This window comes from Stigmatopora argus, chromosome 16 (genome assembly GCF_051989625.1).
Source record: "Stigmatopora argus isolate UIUO_Sarg chromosome 16, RoL_Sarg_1.0, whole genome shotgun sequence".
NCBI lineage: Eukaryota > Metazoa > Chordata > Actinopteri > Syngnathiformes > Syngnathidae > Stigmatopora > Stigmatopora argus.
In genome coordinates this window covers 8,715,453-8,741,769 of record NC_135402.1, presented here as the reverse complement: position 1 = coordinate 8,741,769, position 26,317 = coordinate 8,715,453, and the positions used below count along the sequence as shown (strand labels likewise).

Here is a 26,317-nt window from a genome sequence, read left to right as displayed (position 1 = left end):
GCGACCAATCGACCGTGTACCCTTAGAAATCAACCAAGATAAAAGAAATGCAGCTGTCTTGAATCCAAAAAATTTAATAGGTACATATTAAGTATTATGACATGTATAAAACTTGAAGCAATGAAACTCCTTGTCAGACGGGTGAATGTGCTCGACACAATAAATGGAAGGAAAGCAACTAAAATCCTACATAGATGGTAAAAATTGACGAAAACGACTAATTCTTGAAAAGAGTGCAATAGTTATTTAAAAAAAAAATAGTAACGACACAGCACTGAAGCCAAGCGTCCACGAGACGTCTAAAAAGGGTATTTAGCACTGTGGGTTCACGTACAGGAGGAAGTCACTGCAGGAAAGGGCACTATTTAGTTAGCCACAAACAAAACGAATCATTAATGCACATCACAGTTCGCCTTAAAAAGACCATTTAAAATTTCATGTTGTGAAAAATAAGAACGACAAAAACCTGAATGATTCAACAGAAACAGACGACATCAGCGCAAACGCCACAAGCCCGCCGTGGAAAAAAAAATGCAGGACTGCAAAATGTGAGCGTGAAGGAAGTAAACACCCTGCCGACCGTCAACATTTGAATGCACCATACCACAAAAGGGGGAATTTCAATGACTTTTGACAAATTTGAAACTCAGGAAATAGTGGAAAAAGTTCACCAGTAACTTGGTGGAAGATAAATTTTTGAAGTAAAAAATATTCAGTCAAACAAAAAATAAACTGGAAAAAAAATCAGTAGTAAAATTTCAGTTGCAAAAAATTCTGTTGTCATATCTGGAAAAAAAACAGGTAGAGACAATACAACCAACCCTGTCTCATTTTAATGGATATACAAGCCAGGGGCGGAGCCATAACACAGTATCTAATTGTTTCAAGCTATCTCCATATTGGCAATTAATATGGATAAGTATATCGAATTCAAATTATTGTAATATGCCAATTTGTTAAATGTGTTTCATTCTAAAAATGAGGATCTTTCATCCACAAAATTGCCACCGAAATCAAAACTGATTTGTATTTATTTAAATCTGAACTTGTGCTAAATGTGTCCTTAATTTTGTATTAATTCGACCAAATTTGCGCAGAATATGTATCATTCCAAAGATTTGAAAAATACAATCATATTTGCTAGCCCAAAATAGGGGGTCGTCCCCTAAATATTTTTATAGCTCCGCCCCTGCTTACATCCCATAACGATGTAACCTTCCATATTTGTGCAACCTTCACCTGGTTTGCCTGGTAACAACATGGCCTTGAGTTAAACTTCAAACACATTTGGACCTTCATGAGGCTTCTAAACATAAGCAATCATGTTTAACAAGGTCGTTCTGAGCTATTCATCACTTTTTTTATAGGGGTGCGGGTCGCTAATGTCTTTGGAATGTTTCCAAGTTCCTAAATGGACTATTAGGCTAATTTACGGGAATATCGTGCACATTGTTGTGTAGGCAAAGCATGTTAGTAGCTGGTATGAGAAGATAAACAAGTGCTTCAACAACATTCTTCATTAATGTGAAGGCTGACTAGATACTATGTACAGAATGATTGAAAAGTAATTTTAAAATACTTTTCATCTATTTATGCTGGCCTAATTTTCTCAATGTTTTTATGTATGTTTCATGATATCAATCCATTAAATCAGTGCTATTTATTGGAGTTCGATAGCAATTCCGACACCTGGCCGTATAGTACAGGCCTATGTACTGTGCTGATAAAAAAAAAAAAAAAAAATCCTAGTGTTTTCTTGCCGCCAAACCAACCATTAGTCGAAAATATGTAAAAAAAAATCCTCCTATGGCAGAGGTGTCCAAATTATTACACAAAGGGCCGCATTGGGTGCAAGTTTTTGTTCCATGCCCAACATCGATCCATCCTTTGACAAAAATACGGAGTAGAAACTAGACCTGGTTTGAGTTCTGTGCACTCTAAACGGGAATTGAACAGCAGCAATATCCACTCTCTCTAACAAAAAAATAGTCTTGAAATATTCTTTAGATTACAGGATTGTTAAAAAAATGTTAACAGTGACATAGGAACTGGAACAACAAGGCTTTAGCCACTGTTTCCAAAAGTCCCAGTTTGAATAGTTTCAGATTAGAAATGCTTGGTTTTACAACCACTATGCTTTCTGGCATGAAAAACTAAGAGGCATAAATGTAAAATATTTAGCATTCCGGAGCCACGCCGGCCTAAATCGGTGTAATCTGGGATTTGTAAGTGTGCCATCAAAGACAACACAAATGGGGAGTTGGACCGAGACATTAATATCAAAGTGCATCAATGTATGGCACACAAAAATGCAGACTGACAGGCATGGATCTGCTAAAATTCCCCCCACTCAGTGACTAAGCTAAAAGCCTTTGTCCAGCTATTTTTTTGTACTCTCTCAGTCCGGTGTGTGTTTGTGTGTGTGTGTGTGGCGAGCTTGCGAATGCGTGCGTTCAAGTCCATGTGTAAAATCTCAAGTTGGTGAGGTTTATGGAGACAACAGATGAGGTCAGAACCTACTGAGGTGCTTTGTGTGCTCAATGATTGTACGGTAGACATAAAAATGGCTGTGAGTGTGTATGTGTGTGTGTGTGCACTATACGTTTGCCCATTGAGGGAAGTGCAATCATCTTTAAAGTGGAGCTTTCAACGGTATTTGTAAGTAAGTGTATGTGTGTGTACGCGCCTTCTGGTTTGGAGTGGCATGGATCTCATCGGCCCTTTGTGTAGCCGGGAAAGAACTGGTCCAGCAGAACCTGCAGGGTCTTGTTTTGCGTCATGTCGTAGTCCTTGCCCAGGTCGTGGCGGCAAGCGGGGCAGGTGTATACCTCGGCCCGGAAAGAGCGCTGGAGGCACATCTAAGGAGAAGGGGAGGAAATATTGGAGAGGTTGTATTGAAGTTTCTATTACTCCTGTGTTATTTGAATGGAGGGGAAAAATGCGGCTTATTTTGGTAAAATTGGAACTTTCTGGGGTGTGGGGGTTGTTTTTTATGAATTAGAAGTAATGTTAACTATGTGAATAGGGTTCTATTTGGAAAGGTCTTCAAAGAATGTTGTAAAATTATGACTTAAGTTTCTAAATTCATGGGAAAATTATTCTCAATGTAAAATTGCGACTGGTTTCCGATTTCCTGGATCAAGTAAGTTTTAAGGGTGGTAATGACAAAGGAAGATTTGCAACATTAGCAGAATGTGGTAAAAAATGTGACAAAAATCATTTTGGAAGGATTTCCCCCTCGTTAAAGAGAATGTAAAATATTTTCCGGATTTTCTAAGTAACAACGACGACAATGTTGAAAAATTAATGAGAAAACTAAAGGTTTGTTATTGAAAATTGCATATTTTCACCTCATCAAATGTTGTCAAGGATGAGTTAGAATAAAAAACATCAGGCAAACATCACCTAAAATGTCTAAAAAGGCAAGCGTATTTAACAATAAGCATAATTAAAAGGTCATAACAAAAAATACTTTGAAGAAAGGACAGGATTTGTATGCATACAAATTAGTCTGTCAGAAAATAGAAAGAAATTGCCATTTCATAACAGAAAGCTTTTATTTGAAGACTAGTAATACTCCAAAGATTTTTATTTTACCCTTTATGAGAAAAAAATAATGACAAAAATAGCTGCAACTTTATGAGAACGTAAAATTATGAGACGAAAAAATAATGCTATCTTAATGTGATGTACTAAATTTTAGAGATACTCAGAGGTGCATTTAATAGTTAGCTGCCTTCTAGTGAAAATGGTTGGATTTGATCATTAAATCTGAATGTGATATTAAACTTGAGTTGAAGGGTAACAAACCTTGCAAACGTTGTGCGTGCAGACAGTGGTGACGGGCTGGAAGGCTAGCTCCTGGCAGCAAACGCACATGAAAATCTGCTCCATCTTACGCAGAAAGTTCTCCAAAGCACAAAGGAAGATTTGGATTTCACTTTTTTGGCACAGATAACGTCTAATAATCGACGGGAGCGAGCGTTATACCACATACCGGCCCTTCTGCGAGATATCCCAAGGCCTCGTCCCAAAGCTTCTTGTTGGCCACGTCCTCTCCAATTAACTTCTGCTGCTGCTCCGATAACACGAATGCCTCTTCCACCTTTACGCGCTTAGAGGGCGGCTCAGGTGCCGGTGAGAAATCTGGGAATATTTTTTAAAATAATAGTTTTCCGCCATTTCCCCGTAACATTTTTTGTAAATGAGGCAAAATCCACATAAGAGAAAAATAAGACTTTCAAATCGGAGTTCTGGGATCAAAATCAAAATACTTTAAATACATTCAAATAAAAAACAAATATATGAAGGGGAGCTGTTTGGCTTTTACAGGCAGACACATTCGGCAACGTATCAAGACAAAACTACTTTTGGCATAATAATAGGAGATTGAAGTAGTATTAGGAGAAAAGGTGGTAAAAAGACGAGGTTAAAGTCATCATATAACTTGTTTTGATGTAACGTGAATCCCGAAGCTGTTTGGTTTCACGGGCGGAGACTTTTGGCGACGTATCAACACAAAACTACTTTTGGCGTAATATAACGTGAATTGTTCAGGGTAGGTGGATCTCAACTTTTGATGACTTAAAGGTTAGTTTGCACTCAAAATTGCATTTGCTGATATGTTTTACCACAAAATAAGGCTGTTCTGAATGCAGCATAATTATATATGGATGTCTTTTCTCCTTCTTTGAAAAACAAAGGGAAAGACTCACCAGAGTCCCTGCTCATCTTCTGATCACCGTTACTTTGCGGTTCTACATCCTCATCCTCTTCCACAGCTGCCATCAGGTGCTCGTACGCTTCGTCGTCCTCGTCCTCGTCCTTCTCCACCTTGGGGTTCTTCCGGGGCCGGCCCCTCCCCCGGCCCCTTCCAGAATGATGCTTACCCCGACCACCCCGACCACCTCGACCGCCTCGACCACCTCGACCGCCTCGACCGCCTCGACCGCCCCGACCGCCTCGACCGCCGCGACCGGGCCGGGCGATGGCCTCTTTCTTTGTCTTATTCGCCATAACTGCCTGGTAGCCTGGTGGGTACTGAACACACAAAGACGGCCAGTGGTAGGGGAAGACAAAAAAAATTGTAGATGGGAGAACAACTTCAGTGGAAACTCGTATTAAGCAATATTTCAGGCTGTCTAACCTGGATCAAGAGACCTAACTTCTTGATTCTGTCTAGTCCTTCAGGGGTCCACGGTGCTGGTTCCTGATCATCCCGCCTCAGCAGGTATCTCCACACCAGATAGCCACACTTTCCAATTTCCGGCCAGTATTTCACCACCTAAAACAAAACAAAATACATATCTGTCAATTTATACGTTCTTCCCGTATTTTATGTTTTTTGATCATTTCAAATTGTGTAAACCAAGTGTGTCAGACTCGGGTTGGTTCGGGGGCCGCGTTATAATCAACTCGATTTCATGTGGGCCGGACCTTTTTAGATATAATATTTAGTTTTTTTTTAAAATAAATGGATAAAAAGAACTGGATTAAAAATTCCTGAATATTCAGTTTTTTATAAATCTAAAACTATGTTTATTTTACCTTTTTTAAATATATTTTTAGATTTTACAAAATGATTTTTGAACTAAAAACACAGAAAAAAATTACAATTATTGATTTAAAGGGGGGAAAATCAGGAAATGTAATATACATCTATACTCTTCATTTTAATTTGATCCTAAAACAGAAAGTCGGCACTCATGATTTACTTTCCCGGGCCACACAAAATGATGCGGCGGGCCACATTTGGCCCCCGTGCCGCCACTTTGACACGTGGTGTACGCCGTATGACAACTTTTGTACGGGGAAAAAATATTTATTATAAAAGGTACATTTTTTTGGTAAAACCAATCTCATCTTCCACCTTTTGTCTCTAATCCGGATTGTTTCGGTCACTGGTAGCAAACGAAAACGTTATCATCGATTGCTAAAGTTGCCATGCTTTGAGCATGATATACACATGTGCGTCAGTCACTTCCGTCTTTTTACTATATTATAATAGGGCATCAGCAAGCAATGTACCCAGACAGTCAATCTGTCAGCGACATACAGCGACATCTACAGAATCTTGAATTTAGTGCATACAAAAGGCACACCGACTGATTGGGCACCCTGTCCGTTTGGGGAAAATTTTTACACTTTTGAGTCAGCCCTATGTGAGTACATATGTGCCGCGGTGTTTGTACGGTTTATTATCGCTTAATAATTATCTTGACTGAGAGACTGAGATCGTTCTGCTGAGGGAAGAAGCAACAGAATATCTTCGCCACATTTAAAAAATAAATAAACACCAAACACAACATAGTGCTCACTCTCTACCTTGTAGATGCCGTCGTAACGGTTTCCCTCCTCGGGGGCATATTTGCTGATGCGGCGGCCTTTGGAGCTGCGCACCACCCTTACCGGCTTCCCTGCCCGCCAGTTTCGGGACTCTGCTCCAACTTTGTCGTTCAGTGGAGCATCACAGTTGAGGGCCAAAGCTCTGAAAGTAGGCCCAATTTTTAAACAGGATAAGTACAAAAGGTTCTGTCGGTGAAAGCCAATGTCAAAATTTAAATGGGGTCTTTAAATTGAAACAATTCAGTTCAAGTATTACCTGTTCATGTGGGTCAGCGTCTGGTCAAATGAGTGCTCACCAATGCGTTTGTTTCCAGAGAGGTCACGGCCTCCGCTGCCTGTGTATGTGAATTCGTCCCCCCGGTCCTAAACCAGGCCATATGTACAGTATTTCATCAGGAAATCAAGAAGCGGTGACCAGAATGGAAATCAAGACTTAAAGTGGGCTTTGTTACACTGCACGGTTCAAGTGACACAATTCAATTTTTGTAATTTACTCTCAAGTAACCAAAAGACTCATCAGGATATTGTGAAATAGAAACCAAAAATTATGTTTGGAACAACAGTTCAGAGCGCACTAAATGATCCATTCACGCAATTGCAGTTTAAGTAAATACCTAAAAAGTTAATCGTGACAACATGTATAGGTGTAACATAACTAGGTACAATGAAAATCAAATACTTCTAAGTTTTTTTTAAGTTGGTGGCTTCGAAATTGTATAAATAATATTTTGTCATAGTTGTGCAGTTATTTACATGAATAGCCATTAAATAAAATAAAAAAATGGGCCAGCAGTGGAACAACAGCTTGAAACAAGACTCACCACTTCATCCTCAAAGCCCCCCGCCAGCACCAGCGAATAGGAGCCGTCGTTACTGCGACCGTGGATGCCGCCGACATGCGGCCTGTGAACGCCAGCCTCGCTCACCTGTGTGCACAATAGCAAAGGCATCGTAAAATGAATCGTGTAATCTGCCGGTTGTACCTAGCAACAAGACGGCAGCTCAACCTGAACTCGGAATTTCCAAGTTGTTCCGACAGGAACGCCGGGAATAGGTCCGTAGTGGTTGGAGGGAACAATGGTACACTCCTTGGTACGTCCCACGCAGGCCATGCCCTAAAAGAACACCACAAAAATGTATCAGCATATAAAGTTTCCTTTTTAACACGTAACATAATAAAACAGAATTTGGGATTCTGCACACTATGAAGTCATGGTTGTTAAACGCACCCACATAAAACTACATATTCCAAGCTGTTTTAAATTAACCGACAGACAGGAAAAAGAAACAAGGTATTTTTCCACACGGCATGTCCAGGAAAGTGCCTCGGTCTGCTCAACAGCATTGTTCTTGTTACCATAGAAGGCAAGAAAATTGCAGAAATGACCCTCAGTTTGCCAGCCCCTATCGAGTAAGCACACATATCCTATTGTATATGATTTTGATTTGATGGGCCCCAATACTATCACCCAGCAGTGTATATTGGGGCATATATCGTAAAAATAAGAAAGAAAAGATGTAAGATTATTTTAATATCTCCAGCAACTATTTGTCTGAAATGCAGAACATGTACAATAACACAAATAACAGAAATGCGTATACTGGTGCCAGAGACATGAATTGCAAAGACTGTTTGTTCCGAAATTTTGGCATAAACCCCTTTTTGCGCACTGATCGGATTATAAACTGACATAAACCACTGGTATTGTTTGTAATAGTATTTGATTGGCTTAGAACATTTTGAATGTGTTGGGTATTTGTGCATTTTTATTCCAAGCACGCCTTAAATCTGAATAGGAATGTAGGAAAAGTGTGCTACTAGCCATTTTAAACAATAAAGGTGATTTTCAGAATTGTAGGTACGACATAGGGATAAAGCTAATGAGTCTTCACAATGAAGTTGGGCTAACTAGAAGAAGGATAAAAGTGTGTAACAAGTAAAATTTGTAAATAACCATATGTTTTCATGCCATGGAAGTGCAACACAAAGGCATTACTTGCCCTGAGGATATTGATTAATAAATACAGAGAAGTTTAAAAGGCGCTACATTGTTGCTTTATATATCAAGAGAACGACAATGACTGGATGCAAAAGTCTGGTAAAAATGGAAGACATTGGTTTTAGAGAGGAGGCTGCAGTAGATTGGGTGTCATGGGCACTGTGGGGACCTCTAAAGGACCACGCCAAAAGGAGACGATTCAACTTTGGAGGATCTAGTGTCAAATTTTGACAATCATTTTCAAGATTTTCCATGAAAACAGGGTTACACCATCTCCTAAATTTTGCTTGCAGTTTTAATTGACTCTCCACGCACCTTGCCCCAGTCCCGTTGACTCTCTGTGTTTGCCGAGGGCATTTTGGCCCTCTTCTTGCTGGCCTTGAGTTTTTCCCCGGCCTTGACCACTTCACTGGTGTCATTCTTACAGGTGGGACAGTACCTGGCAGCAACACAAGGAAAGCGGTATACACATCAATGTCAGCTTGTGGCGCTTATAAAACAGGGAGAGCTATAAATAGCAATAAGGAGTGCGGGATGTTCCTGCCTATGAAACAACAACAACACATGGGGGACCACAGCACGAGCGTTTGGTTGTTTAGTTTTTTTTAAACATCCAAATATTGAATACTGTTAAAACACATTGAAGACGATGCATGTGGCAGCTACATCTCACCAGTCCTCATCATCTGGGATAGTAGACAGTGGCGGATTGAGGCAATAGATGTGGAAGGCCATGTTGCACTCATCACAGAGCAGCTGCATGTGCGCGTCCTGCTTTCCACCGCATACGCAGCACGAGCAGAATCGGCACTCTGCATCCGGGTCAGCCTTGCAGTGCTTGCACTCCGGCCCGCTCTTCCCTTCAGGAGAAAAAAAAGAAGCACCATTTGATGAGTTAAACCTCCAATTGTTGATAGCAATAGACGTCCAATGCATTGTTAGTCTATTGAGGTCAATGCCACTGAATTACTGAATTACTTAATAATGATAGCCCGCGGACTGCGACCCGCCATTTTTAGTCGAACAAAAAAATTATATATTCTCAAATATGGCCCGCACAAGAAGCTTTAGTTGAACCTACTATCTATTGCACTTACCAGTTCTGACACTAGACAGAGCTAGTCACTTGAATAGTGAATCCATTAGCAATGCAGGATTTATATATTAAAAATCCAATATGATAAATTAAGATTACTTGTGATCTTGACATTATTTGCTGTCGCCAGGCATCTTTTGTTTCACTATTGTTAAACATGAAGAAATATTTTATAACATCATTATGGATTATTTTTTTGTCTTGTAGCCCTCAAGTCATTCAGTGCCTTTGACAATCATAAACATTAAATGCATTTCAACTGGTAAAGCTGGCATTGAATGGTCAAGTTTCACTTGAATTATCCTAGCCAATCTTCCCAGTCAAAATTTATTGGATGGCTATCACCATCAATTGAAGCCAATGAATAAATCAAATTTAAAACATTTTTTAGTGGATTCCGATCCTTTGTTTAAAAAAAAACATTGGAAGGATTTCAAGTCGGGCCTTGTATTCTTTGATTTTTTTTAAAGCGACAATGGAGAAAAAATGTATGGACACTGATCGTGAGCTTTTGGATACATTTTCCATTATGAATGTGGCGATTTGGAGCATACGTTTAAATTGTCCGTCTGCAGCCGACAGCGCCGGAGCTCCTGGTTTCTCCACCTGGTAGATTTCATCCAAGAAGTGAACCTTACAATCCCCGATCACGTCGCCAGTACCTCTGGAGAAATGTTAGAACAATGTGAAGATGAGCAAATAAGGAGCAGGGCGCTAAAGAAATGGGTGCCAACCCCAGGAAAATCTTGACTCGGAGCTCCTTGTTGGTGCGGGAAACTTGGTTAAGGGTCTGTATCTCCGCATCGAACCAGAATCCCCTCTCCTCCGGCGTTTCCATGTTGTAATTGATGAACACGCGCATCCCCACCGTGAGCTGGTCCCAGCATAGCAAGGTGCGGGCACGTGGCCGCACATCTGCTGCTCGCATCTCCACCAGACCATTCTCAGGGTAGCTGACGCAAGAGGAGAAGCCAGGTTAGTTTAGTTTCATTCAACCAAAATAGAGGACATCCCACTCAAGAATGTGTACAGGACATGATTTTTTTCATGCATCCAGTCATAATGGACACGTGTCCAACCAATTTCAGGTGCTATTTTTCTGAAAAGCATAAGGAATGCTATTTAGTGAATCTTGAAAGGGATGATGCCAAGCATTAAAAACAGAATTAATCCACAATTTTGTTATATATGTCCCAGAACTGCACAAAATAAGTGAAAATCTGCACTTTAGAGAGACCATTTTGAATTGTACAAAAATGATTTTACTCCACGCACAGTTCAACCCTATGATAATTAAAGGTGCTATGAAATACAAGAGCAAGTGACTTTAAAAGAAAAAGCCAGAAAGGGCTTAATAATTAAATGAGACACTAATTAGTAGGCTTCTTTTCAAGGGTGCTTTGGTCCAGACCACAAAAAAAACTCATAGATGTCACAGCCAGAAAGAACAATAGATGCCTGTTATATCTAATTGGATTGCATATTGTTGGAATAATGATTCAAACCTTTTAAATCATTATTAGTAATATTTAATTAAAAAAGGAAAAACATCTTTCAACAAATTCTGCTTACAACTTGCAAAATTATATATTTTATTAATTTAATTTATGAGTTAATTATGTATTTTAATGTAATCGTAATATAACATGTGATTAAACTAAAATACACAACTGATTTTAAAAATCTTCATTTTGAATGAATTTTGTCACCAAGAGGTTAAATGTTTTTATGCCAAAAACAGAACAAATTAGGTTAAAATGTCAGAAAAATATGTACAATTTTAGATGAAGGCAATATCTTGCACAGTGTAATGCATATTCTCATTAGTCTGTTGAATTTTTCTCGGAAAGTATCCCTTACTTGTAACAAAAAAACACCACGTTAAGTGTTAAGTCAAGGAACTACAATGGTGTGATGTAATAAGAGGAGCCCAAAGTACTTTTTTGTGCCCTGACTCACATCCAAATATTTCCATATTGACGATTGCTAACTGAATACAATTCTGTAAAACGCTGCTCACCAACGACAAAAAAATGGCGGCTCGCCTCGTGCAGCTGCTTTTCTATTTTCAGGACCGTGCTTCCAAGCAGGTGTTTAGAGGGGAAAATGAGGTTGGGTGTGTGTACGTGTGAATGCAAGAGAGCAGGAAAAAAAAAATGGCGCCCACCCTCCTGCTCCCAAGACGACAGAAGAAACCCATTGACAGAAAGAAACCGATTTCAATGGAAGACAAACGAAAAGCTGATGATCAGGGTCTCCTAAAAGGACAGGAAATGGCTCTGTTTGGCAGCTGGCTTTGATAAAACATTGCTGTGGTGTAATACCAGCCCGGGACCTTTGTTGTCCTTGGTCTCAACTCCCCTCAGCCTCTCATTAATCAGATACATGGGACAGAGGACGATGGGTATAAAAAAATAAAAATAACAATTGATGTAAGAAAAATGATTTACAATAAATGCTGAAAGCACGTGTAAAGGCTGAGAATAATTGAATACCGAAGCTCTGAGCAAAGGGAAGAATATCTTTTTTTGTCTTGCTTTTTGCCTACCAGTAATACTACTATATAAAAAAAAACAGTGGAGCCGCCACCGACTTACAATTGCCAAATACACAATCGTTGTCATGCGCATGTTTTTTTAAATTATTTCAACAAAGAAATGCCTTGCGCTCGGTTCCAGTTCTGCCAAGGGTCCACTAAATGTTCACCATTATCTCCAGAGGTAGTGGTGCAAAAATTAGGACCTCCCTCGCCAAAATATATTTCCATCACATTGATGTATTTTGAGCAGTATGGGCTTTGTGGACAAGTAAAAAAAATTGAAAAAAAAGATTATCAATTGCCTAATGAAAGTAGGAAGAAAAAACAATGCTGATTCCAAACAGCTTCGGCAATGCAAAGCCCAATTTTGAAACATTTGGATTTTCAATTGCACAAAAATACTAACACTCTGAAGCGGCCGGGTCTTAACGACGACACGCTCACACCAATTACAGACAAAAGATGGACAGAAAGTAACGCTTCTGAGAATGCAGTGGTTACCATGGAGACGACATCTTCCAGAATTAATCTGAATAGGAAAAAGGGAGATCCGTGGCAGGTAGAGTCCAATTTGCGGGCTGCCGTTGCCGAAGCGAGCGTACATTTTTATCGCCACTGCCTTCAATCATAGCCAAACTGCCGTTGCACAACCCCCTGACATGCTGTATGCAACAGACGAGGAATGCAAGCTTATTATCTCAGTAACTGGTACAGCAACAACACTCCCAGTACGGTATCCCACATTTCGGCCTGTTAAGACGGCCTTTAAAATACTGTGGTGGGGGGGGGGGGGGGGGGGGATGAACAGCTTCCTAAAATAATTGCTTTAAAGTGTGGTTTTAAAGAACTAAAGTGACTAATCAAAGTCACATTTCCAATCATAGTAATTCTAATTCGCTGTATGTCCAAAATGAAAACTGCTAGACCGCCATATCAAAAGTCTAGCAAAACTGTCTGTCTGCACACACTGATCTGAGGAGAATGTTGTCGAGGAAGGGTGCTTATTGGCTGTCGCGATGTAAAAATTGACTGCCTCCTACTGTATGCTATAGAGCACCACAGATAAGGGAGTGTACCCATGCTTGCAATAATTTGTGCCCACAGATGAATAAACTGTGGTTGTCATTGGTTTTCAGTAAAAGTCTTCAAAAATATGCGTATAAAATGTGTATTCTGAATGAAATGGAGAAAAATTCCAATTTATTTGTCGAGCCAGGTGCTGGGCAGGCTGTTGGTGAAGAAGCAATAAGAGATGCCACTCACCACACGCGTAGCTAGACGATGCAATTTGATTGGCAAATGATGTTGTTATTATACTTCAGCAATCTGATGCACCACTGGTCACATGAGAATTGCGGGATTATTCAATTTGCATATAGACATTTCAGCTTCAAAGTGAAGGATTTTCACAGAATTCCCCAGGCAGGTTTGGCCAGGCAAATTGGCCTTAGCTGGTGTGGCAAGCTTAGTAAATATTCAACTTGCCACATTCCATTTAAAATCGTCACTGGAGATGGAGCGAATGTGGAGCGTGCATCCTAAATTCAATTAGGTCAGGATGAGTTTTAGCTGAAAAGACTGGGTAGACCACGGACTGGTCTCCAGCTAATTACAGCTACATATCTGTATAGATAACTATGCATTTAAACTCAAGTCATATTTACACCTTTAAATTTCCAATAGTCTAATAGAATAACAAACCTCAAGGGACCTTCAGCCAGAAAAGCAGGATACACCCTAAACTGTTCATCAATCAATCAGAGGGCAGATAGAGGAAAAAAAAGGCAATTTCGTGTCTTGAGGAAGACTCTTAGCTTACTTTTGGCAAAAGAAACGGACTGACTTTTGTTTTATGAATGTGGGAGAAATTCAAAGACCCCTGCAGAACAAATCAATTCTACACAGGCAGAAACCGAGCCAAGACTCAGACGAAACAACAAAAAAAGGTCATTCCATGTCAATTCACACAAAATAGTAATTTAAAAAGCTAATTACCATCTCTCATTTTGATAACTCAACTGTATAAAAAAACTATGCTTACAACTGGGAATGCTTCATATAAAAATTGAAGCAAAATTGAGTGAGGATATGATCTAATGAACTTTTGATCTTTTGACCATGTTGGCCTCTTTTTGATTTTCAAATAGTCATATCTTAACATGAACCTGCTCCAATCCTTTTGAAATGGATGTTGTTGGACTATGGGGGAAAGCATATATTTTATTTCATGTCAAGACATTATACCTCCATAACTCAATCTTACAGAAATGTTGAACTTCAGCTTTCCAGTCACAGGAATTATTCTTGCAGCTATGTCAAAATTGGATATGGTTGACTGAATTGACATGGAATGACCTGAAAACAAATTAAATATACAGTATTTTCACGACTATTAGGCGCACTTAAAAGTCCTAAATTTTCTCCAAAATAGACAGGGCGCCTTATAATCCAGTGCGCTTTATATATGGACCAATACTAAAATTGTTATTATGATAAAATAAAATAAATCAGTCGATAGGGTACACCATCCTCTACAGGTCTTGCAACTACTTTAGCGCAGCAGCATCTAGTGGATGCATAAGGTAACCCCAGCCTCTACTGTAGACCCGTATAATGCGGTGCGGTAGACCAGTGTAATGCAGAGCGGTGTGCCTTTAAATGCGGTGCGTCTTGTGCATGTGTCAAATACAGAAATAGCACTCGTTACTGACACTGCGCCTTTAAATGCGGTGCGTCTTATAGTCGTGAAAATACGGTACCCTCATTCACTATTTACCAGCACGATGAAAATACACTTACTCCTCATATTTAATGTGATAAATGACATCCTCTTCATTGGAGTCTGTCTGTGATGTGGAGCCCCCGTTGCTTTCGGAGTTTACCGCGTTTCCGTTGTTCATGAGAGTGTCCGTGCTTTGGCCTGAACTAAGAGGCTGCTGCCCCTGCTCACCCTCCAGCTTTCCATTAGTCCTTTTGGGAGGCCGCCCCACCTTGCCCTTAACTGGTCCTTTGGGGGCACGCGTCACATTCTCCACGCAAGCCTCGAACCAGGCGCCCACAGTCGCGTCTCTGCAGTCTACCAGCTCATTTATCTGAAGGGGGCAAAGTAGTGGTGTTAAAACGTTACAAATACAAAGTTACTTACAATGACAACAGTTTAAACTAGTGCTGCAACTATTAATTGGTTGAATAGTAATATGAGTAATTTGATTAGAAAAATGGTTCAAATTCAATTTTGGTGCTTCAATGATTCGTTAATTAGAATAACAGTAGTGGTTTGTCTTAAAAGTGTTGTATTTAGTTTTATTGATTGGGACGGTTGGGTTAGAACTTTATTTCATCCCGTATTCTGGAAATTAAAATTTTGGTGCTTCAATGATTTGTTAATTAGAGTAACAGTTGTGGTTTGTTTTAAAAGTGTTGTATTTAGTTTTATTGATTGGGAAGGTTAGGTTAGGACTTTATTTCATCCCGTATTCTGGAAATTTCTTGGTTGCAGTAGCAAGACATTGTAGACCTAGGTAAAAAAAAAAAACATTATTATCTAATTTATATTGACGTGATTTGCTTACTTGTTAGGACAAAGAAGTTTGCATATGTGATGTAGAGACCAGAATTGGGATACAAATCGTATCGCCAAATATGGGCAATCCACACCCCTAGTATTTACATTTAATACAATCTTGGTCCAAATTATAAAATTACATTTTATTGAAAGCAAGAAGACGTGTTTCTTTGGTTCTACAATCCATTTAATGCTTGTTATCCGTTTACCCAATTAATTGTTAGATTAATCAATTAATTAATAATTGATAGCTGCAGCACTAATTGAAACACAAGTGGGTAATCCCAGACATACTTTGTACATCCCAATTCCTGGGTTCGACAGTGTGTGCTTGCTAGATGTCGGCGGTTGTGTGTCTCGCGTCGGACTGGGGGCCTCCAACCCATTCTTGGTGCTGGCTGAGTAACTTGGGACATTAGCATCCACCTTTGTATCGTCGGCAGTCTCGGCCGTGTCGCTGCAGTCATTGTCTTTATCAGTGGAAGTTTCCATAGCTGTGGGGGAGACGGGAGCGGGGCGATCTGGACTTTCGGCCCAAGGGACTGCAGAAGCTGGGGCAGGGGTGGAAGTGCATGCCACGCTGGGTTGGTCCATGGACATGGGGCTGTCCAGAGCATCTGTTTGCGAGCGAATCAGCAGCTGGACAATGTCGTTAAGACCCACGTTGTAGTCAAACAGCGTTTGGCCATCTTCCATCTAAAGAAATGAACAAATAGAGGTGTCTGATGTACAAAATCCAGTTGACAAAAGATTTTTTAGAATCATACTTGACAATTTCTTGATTCATGAGTCACATATACATACGCAATCTCATTCAAGCTCATTCATTTACTAAAAATCTAGCAGAAGTCATGTTAGATCAGTTAGTAAGAAAAAAGAAAAACAAGCATAATAATTCCTGCTTTCCATTATCTTTTCAAAACACTTAAGTAGCAAAAAATGCTGCCAGAGTCAAGAAGTACTTCACTAATTTGTGACAATGTTAAGTGATGTCAACTTAAGCTACCTTCATCCTCCAAATGCATTTCCATTTTTGCGTCCAAATCGCCCATGTATTAATTTCAATTAAGATTTTTACAAACCCGCAAATCAGATACAAAGCTAATGATAATAGAGTATTTAGTCACCTATCATTGTTCGGCAAAACAGACGTGTCCCAAAAAACAGGGAGCAAAAACTAACGGTGCAAGATGATGCTGCAGAACAGACAAATATATGGATAGAGCAATCACAGAAGTGCAGGAGACTGTTAAATTGTGACAAATTTGTCAATAATAGACTTACACACTGGTCATATTTACTTATTTAAATATGGAGCCAATGCATTAACATTTAAAGTTACATTTGTTTTGTTTCACGCATCATTGAGTTCCACAAAAAGTGCTCTATAAATCCAATAATAATATAGTGAAACACTACATTTAAAAAAATGCTGAATGGAGTATAATTGCATTGAGTGTGAATGTAGGCTAATTTTATAAGTGTGAACTTATACTATGTGTTTCAAAATATAACAGTTTGTAATATAGTTGCAAATTAAAAGTAGTACTATGCATTTGTTCCATGCATCCTGATTTTGATGTTTGGGTATTTGCAGGAAGGCTTTAGTTCATAAACCACCCATCGTCATCGGAACAAAACACCAAGCAGCCGGCCAAGGACAAAGGAGCTACACAACTACATTCGATCGCCGCACGCTGGGGCTTACAGAGGACATTGGAAGGAACACTTCAATAAGCACACCAGTGGCATTTAAGCATGGTGTCAAATGAGTTTTATAATGGCACACACACAAAATGGCACATGTGCACCAAAGTAAGGAGGAAAACGGCACAGCCCGTGCTTCTTGGAAGGGGGGGTTCTACCAAAAATGATACAGGGAAAGAAAAGGGTTGCTATGACGACCAATCGAGAGAAGGCCCGATTTCCTCCCCCCGCAAACTTCATCCACCATTGCATATGAACCCGAATCATGTAAATAACTAACTATTGTTAATGCAACGGCTTTTATATTTTGCTGAATTTGCAGAGATGTCCTATCATGTAATTGGAAATGAGACCGGATTGTGTGATTTTCAGAGCATCGGATAAAAAAAAGATCTGGTTTTTAAAATGTATTTCAATTTTCTTTAGGTATTACCGTATTTACTCACATATAAGCCGAGATAGGTCAACCTATCTCACCCATATTTTAAAGGCATTGAGGGTGTTAATTAAGATATCCTTTGCAAGTTATAATCGGCTCATGAATTTTATATCTTAGTTGCGAAACCCTATCACCACCTCTTCCCCTTAACGTCCCTGTTTAACCTTTGCTGTTTGTGCGCATTGTAAACATGGCGGCAAGGTTTTCCAGAAAAAAACAAAAAAAACGTTGCGTGTGCCGCATTAAAACCAAATCGCATGCAGCCGCCTCTTGCTTTTTCCTCCAGTGATTTCATTACCACCAGCCTGATCGCCCCCCCCCCTCGCTCTGACTGCCTTGCTTCCAACACAATCTGCTCAACAGTCGAATACAGGCAGGCACACGTCGCACAGAAAACAGACGTTTTAGTTTAAATCCGTACAGATTTCACGCCGGGCAGAAACTGTTGAATACGATCAAGGCTCGGTACATTCTATTCACGGTAATCAATAATGCGGTAAAATAAAAACACACGTTTCATATGGTATCCTCATTTTATGACTCATGAAATGTCAGAGTGTTCCACTCAAAGACATCAGATCCGAACGAAGCTTTAGATAGACTGGTGACACTTGCTCTAACTTGAAGGGAAAAACGTCCAATAAGCCATCGCACTTCCGTAGTAACGCCAATGTGTGCCTGTGTATTGGAATGAAACGAGCACTTTTCTTCACATGGCCAATTTCTCTTCATTTTTTTTCTCCCACATGCAGTCTTTCAAACAGCACATTGGTGGCGTCTACCACAGAATATTAAGCAGAAAGAAAAAGACCTGCGACTAATGTCTAAGAAAAAGCAGACATAAGAAAAGCGTATCCTCTTTTCTAGAAGGTTGAGGCAAATCTTGTCGAATTTGAACTTGTGTCACCTTTTCTTTATCTGATCCACTGTGAACACGGTCGGAAAGAATCGGATATTGTAGCATGCCAACAGCCCGCCCAGTGCTCAAATGAAAACACAAACACTGCGGAAAATTGACTTTTTCAATGATTTATTTAGAAAGACGTGCCTCTGGAGTGTCTGCCCACTTACCAAGTGTGAAATCAAACCCTCATTATAGAGGGAGTAGTTGTGTAAATCATAATTTCTAAGACGGCCCGACAAGACATCGATCCTTTGGACAACAATCCGATATTTGCCGATTATACAAAGTCTGCAGTGATTCCTTACCAATCGAGGGCTTTTGATCAATTAACATGATATCTACAAGTTTAACATAATCCGTTTGAACTAAAAACTGGGCGAGCAATGGCAGGCACAAGTAAATGCGTTTTTTCACGTTTTATGCAAAATATATGATTTATTTTTTTCTTGAATTTAAATAATGACCGTATCAGCCGCATTGTCTTGCATTAAGTCGTTTCGTCTTTGTCACCCGTGACCGGACGTTTGGTCAACGGACTTTTGGTCGCCGGACTTTTGGTCGCCGGACTTTTGGTCGCCGGACTTTTGGTCGCCGGACGTTTGGTCGCGGACGTTTGGTCGCCCGGACCCAAACAACCGGCGACCAAACGTCCGGCGACCAAAAGTCCGGCAACAAAACAAGGTAAAACAACACGGTCTACGCATCAATCAAAGCCAACAATGGCCATGAGCAGTTTCACTGAGCCGACGTGTGAGTGTATAAGAGTTTGTATGTACATGAGTTGTCCCCTTAGGAAGGGACGTCAGTCAGGGTCTTAACAAGTTCTCCAACAAAACACAATAAAAGTACGGGAAATTTGGAGCTTTTCTTTAGCCTAATAATTAATAGGGCATCAAGTATGACTAAATAATAATTCGCAGTTTGTATTTAGGGAATTTGAGCAACAATTTTTAATGGTAATTATCAATAACCTTCCGGGTGACCAAACGTCCGGCGACCAAAAGTCCGGCGACCAAACGTCCGAGTACCTTTGTCACCTTGCAGTTTTGTGCGAGTATATAAGCCGTACCCTTGATTCAGTCATCATATTTTTGAGCAACAAATACGGCCTATATGCGAGAAAATACGGTAGTTGAATTTGACGGGGTATCTACAACTCACAAGCCATTTACAGCTAATGCAATGCGTGGTGCTAAAATGACCATTTAGCGGTTTCAACATGCTGGTGGCAAAACTGCTCACAACACAAGGTAATTTAACAACTTTGTCATTTAAGTGTTGCCTCAACAATTAAAAATGTAATTGGGGAGAATGTTAAATTAGTCAATTGTAGCTTCAGGTGAGCCCTATTCAATGCTGTCTCGACATCTCCAGAGGTCTTTAATAATAATGGAATTGTTAATTGCTGCTTTTGTAGCTTGAGGGTTTGGAGAAATTATAACACAAGCTGAGACCAAAGCAAAGACAGAACCCCAAGCTTTTTCCCAAGCCATATAATTTCCACAAATGTGACAACATGGGCATTACCATTGAATGTGGTCTAATTCTTTATCAGTGGTATAATTTGATCAAAGCAGGTCAGAGAACAAATTTAAATTTGAAACCATGTCCCCCCCTTAGGCACAGCCATGTTGTGATCAATAGATTTCCAAGCGAGTGAAGAGACCAACTGGAGTTCTCGCCGAGGATTTAATGGTGTGAAATCAGAGCCTCCCTCCATGGCCTTGGCGGCCATCTGAACCGATTCTTGCCTTCGTCCTCCGCCCACAGCTCGTCTCAGCATAGAGCTGAGCAAAATAGGTCACATTTCCAAAAACAATAGTGCGGGTCACTAGGCGTGCCGGCCAATCGCTAAGATTCAGGATGAAGTGCTTTTACCCTACAAACAGTAATCGGCAACTTTAAAATAAACTATTTGGACTTTGCCCAGTAATGTAAAAACAATAGTGGGAGCCAGAAAACCCATCTAAAATAGGGATAATATTGAAAAATGTATTAAGCGCTCAGACTAGTACCATATGGGCACTAACAGAATAGACATTCATAAAGATTTGAATTGTTACATTACAAAAAAACGTCACTATCCAACAAATGAAAAGTCAAATTTTATCAGTTTGATAAATGGTGAATTGGAGCCACCTCATTTAACTCATGCAGTGCCTAAAAACAAAGCTGACTTCAACCTAACAGCAAGGACATCACACCAGGGGGGTTTGGGGTGTTTCTACTACATGCCTCTGCATGTTTTACACAGGACAGAGTAATGCGCTGTTTTGGCTGTTATCGTGCACTGTATATAAGACACACTCTTACGTAACATGGCAGAAATAAAAAGGGCTTCTCATAGACAAATTTCTAAAAATAGGTAAATACATTATATTTACGTATGGGCAGGGAAGCACCCCAGACCCTCAAGGATTTGTATACAAACATTAAAAAGTCATTTTTTCTCGCATTTAAAAATGTCAAAATGTCACCCAAAACCTTAACTGATTACTTATGAAACGTTTTAACAGTCTAGAACACATGGAAGCCAACAAGCTGAAAAGGAAAACATTGTTTCGAATTCAGATCTTGTATTTGAGTTGTAGATGGTCTGCAAAGATGCTTGATTTAGGGGCTTCGTCTGGACGAGTATGAGTGTATTTTTTTTTAAATAAAAAAATCGGCCGAATCAACTGGCCAAAGTGGAGCCATCGAAACATCCGTGTGCATGCAATAATCAAAACTGCAGCCTTAAGTAGGTCACAGCAAAGTACACACGTGTGTATTAGTGTGTTAAGCTTTCCCTACGGGTTGACAATAGGAAACAGCTCAAAACAGTTCAAACTGGTAACGATTGAAACATGTTAAAGCATTTAATAATCAAGCCGACCTTTCCTTATTTTGCTTTGTTGTTTTATCTGAAAGGCCGAGTGGAAGTAAGCGTTCGTGTCGCCAAAGATGACGGACATGAGGCGCCACAGTGGTGCAATTAAAACGGAGGCGAATAAAAGACCAAGAAGCGAGGGAAGAAGTTGCGATGTCATTGAGACCCTCGCACTGCTTGCAGCGAGCTTGAGCAGGGGAGGTGTAGTGGGGGTAAACAGGACGCCATTTTGAAAATGCATTAAGACGGAGCTTTTCCCGTGTGCGGGAGGGCACCAGCTCGTGTTGTAATGGGTGTCGCTGGCTTGTTCCATTCAACTTCCCACTCGGAAATCCCCGTAACAACCCTCTGGACTTTTTTCCCCAACAAGACAGAGGAGAAAACGCGGTATTTTGCAGTCGCGTGGGCCTCGCCGTTGGGAGCCCAGCCAGGACTCCCAAGACCTTACTTTGTGACATAATCCAGCAAATAATTAAACCGTGAGTCAAGGCGGGTTTCAAATGCTAGTTTTCAAACAAAGTGAACCTTTTTGTGGAACTATAATTCACAAAGATCCTGGAAAAAAACACCCAAAAAATATTAAGAATTTGTCAGTATTTTAAGATTTTTGTGATGCAGATCGTGATGTGAGCTTCAGTTACACCACCACACAAATGAAGTGATAACATTGACAAAGTTAAGGAACAATAATTCTCGTATCGGTGGTCAATTATGATCAGGTATTATCTATTTTTCTAAAGATGATATATTTTTGCAGAAACCATTGCACTAAACAATACTATTCTTGATTTTTATCCCTGATGGCATAATATTACAACTCCTAAATTAATCAGCACATAGAGAGTGTTCATTCATGCTTTAACAAAAACATATTTGGTGCATTTTTTGTTTTGCCAAAAGTGACAATGAAAAGCTGCGTAAAAGTTTTGTTTTTTTAGTATGGAAAAGGATGTTAGCCGACTAGCATCACCTCGATTACGTGTCTATTTCTTGTAAAATAAATATTACATTAAAAAATATATTTTCATTTAAAAAAGAAAAAAGTAAATTTGAAATAAAGATATAAAATAAAGATGATTTGTTACCAGAAAAATGGAAACTCTTTCTGAAATATGTGATACTTTTTGTTCCAATGATGTGGGCAAGTACTTTTCAAAGAAACAACACTTTCAATAATTACCGTATTTTCACGACTATAAGGCGCACCGCATTATAAGGCGCACCCTCAATGAATGACACTTTTTTTCATATATAAAGCACACTGGATTATAAGGCACCCTGTCTATTTTGGAGAAAATTTAAGACTATTAAGTGAGCCATATAGTCATGTAAATATGGTATTTTGGAAAAATATTATCTTCCTTTGCTATAGCAACAGGTAATGTCCAATAGGGATTCAGATGACAATAACTTAAAGAATAAAACCCATAAAGTCAAGATACAAAATATTAGTAATTCATAATTACAACTGTTATCATCAATAAGATTGTCCTCCATAGTCAATCTGAGAAGAAAATATTGAAGTATTCTGAAGTTATGGCAAATTTTAAAAACCAAAGCATATTAAAAGCAGAATGTATGGAAACCTATTCAGATAAATCAAAATGTAACTAAATGTAATATATATTGCTAACGGACTTTTTTTTTTATCTGACCGGCTGATATGTAGAAATCAATTTAAAACTGCCTGCCTCTAACATAAACGACCAGCTGCCCCTTTAAGTCAAAGGATTTGATGTTGTCGCGACTCCTATGCTTCAATTTGCAGCGGCCTTTATTGACAAGAAACATACACAAACACTGAAAGAGATAAACCATCGCCAATTTAACCCCTCAATGCTCTGTTGCCTTGCTGCTATACAAATAGTCGAATTGTACATTCAAGAACGCACATTAACATAAATTGTAAGAATCCTCAATATATTTCTTAATAAACATACAGGTAGAATTGATCATTTTGACTTTGTCATTTCTTTAGTCCACAGGTGTCAAAGTGGCGGCCCGGGGGCCAAATCTGGCCCGCCACATCATTTTGTGTGGCCCGAGAAAGTAAATGATGAGTGCCAACTTTCTGTTTTATGATGAAATTCAAATGAAGATTGTAGATTATTTCCTGTGTTTCCTCATTTTAAATCAATAATTGAAAAAATGTGTACTAATTTGAATATCCAAAAATGATCTATCGATTAGCACGATCGAGAAAGCTGTCAATTTATTAATCGATTAATTTTGGCAGCCTAGTTGGAAGACATAACAGCCCTCTGGATGTAATCGAAACTACAATGTGGCCCGCGACAAAAAATGAGTTTGACACCCCTGCTTTAGTGTGTGTGTGTGTGTGTGTGTGTATATATATATATATATATATATATATATATATATATATATATATATATATATATATATATATATATATATATATATATATATATATATATATATATATATATATATATATATATATACATATATATATATATATATATATATATATATATATATATATATACACAAATACATGTATGTGTGTGATTTAATAAAGTTCTATGAAAATCAGAGTTTGCATTATTATTATTTTTCACTGCATTATTTTTTTCTTCACTTTTACTGAAAATTAATATCGGCTCCTAGCTACTACTAAATGGTATCGGTCGATCACTAGCATTTGTCGAATTTGATTGATATATATCTAATGGTCTTCTTTCAATAGTTTGAAAGAAGAGAGCCATAGTTGGTTTGGCTGGAGGATTAAGGTTTTAAATTAGAATTAGCAGTTCAAATTCGGGTCTGAAGACAGAACTATACAATTAAATTAGATCTTGAAGACAGGGTTATTCAATTAAATTAAGTTTTGAAGACAGGGGTGGGGATTCAAATTAGGGTTTGACAATTAGGGTTTCAAATTGAGTTTTGAAGAAGATAGTATTAAATCGGATTAAATTTTGAGGACAAGATTAAGGTTTCGTTTTAGGGTTTGGAGGCAGGATTAGGATTTCAAGCAAGTCTTTAAAGACTAAAGGATAAAGATTTATAATTATTTATCAATGAAAGGAACTGAAATTAGGTTTGAAGACAGGGCTTCATTCATTTATTACAAGAGCCATGAGGGGTGCTGGAGATCATCTGAAATCAGGGATATAAATAATGGTTTGAAAACAGAATTAGGGTTTTAAATTAGGTTTGGAAAAATGATGTAGGGATCAAATTAGAGTCTCAAAACTGATTTGGGGATTCAGAATGGGTTTACAGGATCGGCATTGTAAATCTTCACATCTTCCTGATTAACTGAGTTGTGTATATTACAAATAAAATGAGGGTAGCCCGGCAGGTGAGTGGTTAGCGTGTCGGCCTCACAGTTCTCTCCAGGCCTGCATGGGTTTTCTCCAGGTACTCTGGTTTATTCCCACATTCCAAAAACATGTATTATAGGCTAATTGGACACTTTAAATTAACCCTAGGTATGAGTGTGGGCATGAATGGTTGTTTGTGTCCTTGTGCCCAGCGATTGGCTGGCCACCGATACAGGGTGCCCCCCGCCTCTGGCCCGGAGTCAGCTGGTACAGGCTCCAGCACCCCCCGTGATTCAGGAAATGAGATGAGACATAACATGAGCGTTAGTAAAACGATTTGATGAATTACATTGCCTAATTCTCTGTTATAGATTTTGAACAGAACAGTTAGAACAGAACTGACTCCTTTCAACATGGAATATATACTTGAGAATTTCAGTCTGCACTTTGCAGAATATTATTTTCACCATGTATACCCACTTATCTGTATTTATGTTTTATTACAGAGGGTGAAAACTTTCCCTCCGTGCAGCTAATGAAGAAAACCTCACGAGATGCTAACGTGCAAACAGAATTGTTGAAATGGGTGGGTAGGTTCTCTCCCTCCCTCGCTCTGTCTTTCTCTCTCTCGCTCTCTCTCTCTCTCCCTGTCTCTCTCTCTCATTCTCCCTCTCTCGCTCTCTCTCAAGCGTCAGTGTAAACAAACAAGTCCACAACGCTTCTTGTATGCACTAAAATCCTGGGAACAACTTGACATGACTGACGGGACCACGCTTGAAAACAGGGGAACAAATGGGGTGTCTTATTGCACAACAGCTATTGGCGAATTCCTACAAAACAGGAAGCCACGGAGCCACTGTCAATATATTTTTTAGCAGCCTCAATATATATATTTATTTGTTTTTTAATGAGGAGCGTTGCGTGATCGTATGGGCACCTTACCTGCTTGCCCCGGTAGAAGAGACGCTGTTGCTGGGGGCTCACATTGAAGATATCACGTATTTTCACGCGGAGGGTCTCGATTTTGGTCAGCCTGGAAAGATCGTCCACGGTTCGGGTCTCCTTCCCGTCTATGGTACGGACCTGGATCCACATCGTCGTGCCGCCCCTGTTGAAATAGATCCCGACTGTAAACAAAAAAAACGCGTCTGGGTGGTATCTGGGAATAATGGCGTTTTCCGAAAAGGCCCTTGGTGTTTCAGGCAGACACAATCCGTGTCTCCATCGCGCTTTTTTCGCCGCAGAGGCACAAAAACGTCGGTTGGAGGACGGGTAGTGTGTTCTGTGGCTCGTGCGGATGGTGTTTCACATGAGGTCGCGGCGCCAATTAAGTATCGCGAGATTTTCCCCGCGAGACCTTCTGCCGAGTTAAAGGCGCCATTCACAACAGTTTAAGTACTGACCACATCTCTTAAGTGCCTGAAAGAGATACTACATGGATAAAACTACAAAAATCTTAATTTATTAATTTAGTGAGGTCAACCTTGAAGAATTGGATGGATCATTCCAGAATTTTCCGCCCCACTCAACCAATTTTACATAATAGACATGGAAAATTCATTC

At 39.5% G+C, this 26,317-nt stretch overlaps 1 protein-coding gene across 1 annotated transcript; it reads right to left on the bottom strand.

Moving 5' to 3' along the window:
• Positions 1 to 58: 58 nt before the first annotated feature.
• Positions 59 to 26,094, bottom strand: uhrf2 (ubiquitin like with PHD and ring finger domains 2). Its single transcript, XM_077622797.1, has 16 exons — positions 25,697 to 26,094; positions 15,840 to 16,241; positions 14,780 to 15,072; positions 10,176 to 10,394; positions 9,996 to 10,105; positions 9,019 to 9,205; positions 8,661 to 8,784; positions 7,353 to 7,460; positions 7,167 to 7,271; positions 6,602 to 6,708; positions 6,325 to 6,487; positions 5,147 to 5,284; positions 4,716 to 5,040; positions 3,998 to 4,146; positions 3,811 to 3,909; positions 59 to 2,858 (listed from the first exon to the last, which is right to left on the bottom strand). Exons 1-16 carry the CDS (start codon positions 25,847 to 25,849, stop codon positions 2,712 to 2,714), a joined length of 2,829 nt encoding a protein of 942 aa, XP_077478923.1. The 5' UTR covers positions 25,850 to 26,094; the 3' UTR covers positions 59 to 2,711.
• Between the last annotated feature and the right edge of the window lie 223 nt (positions 26,095 to 26,317).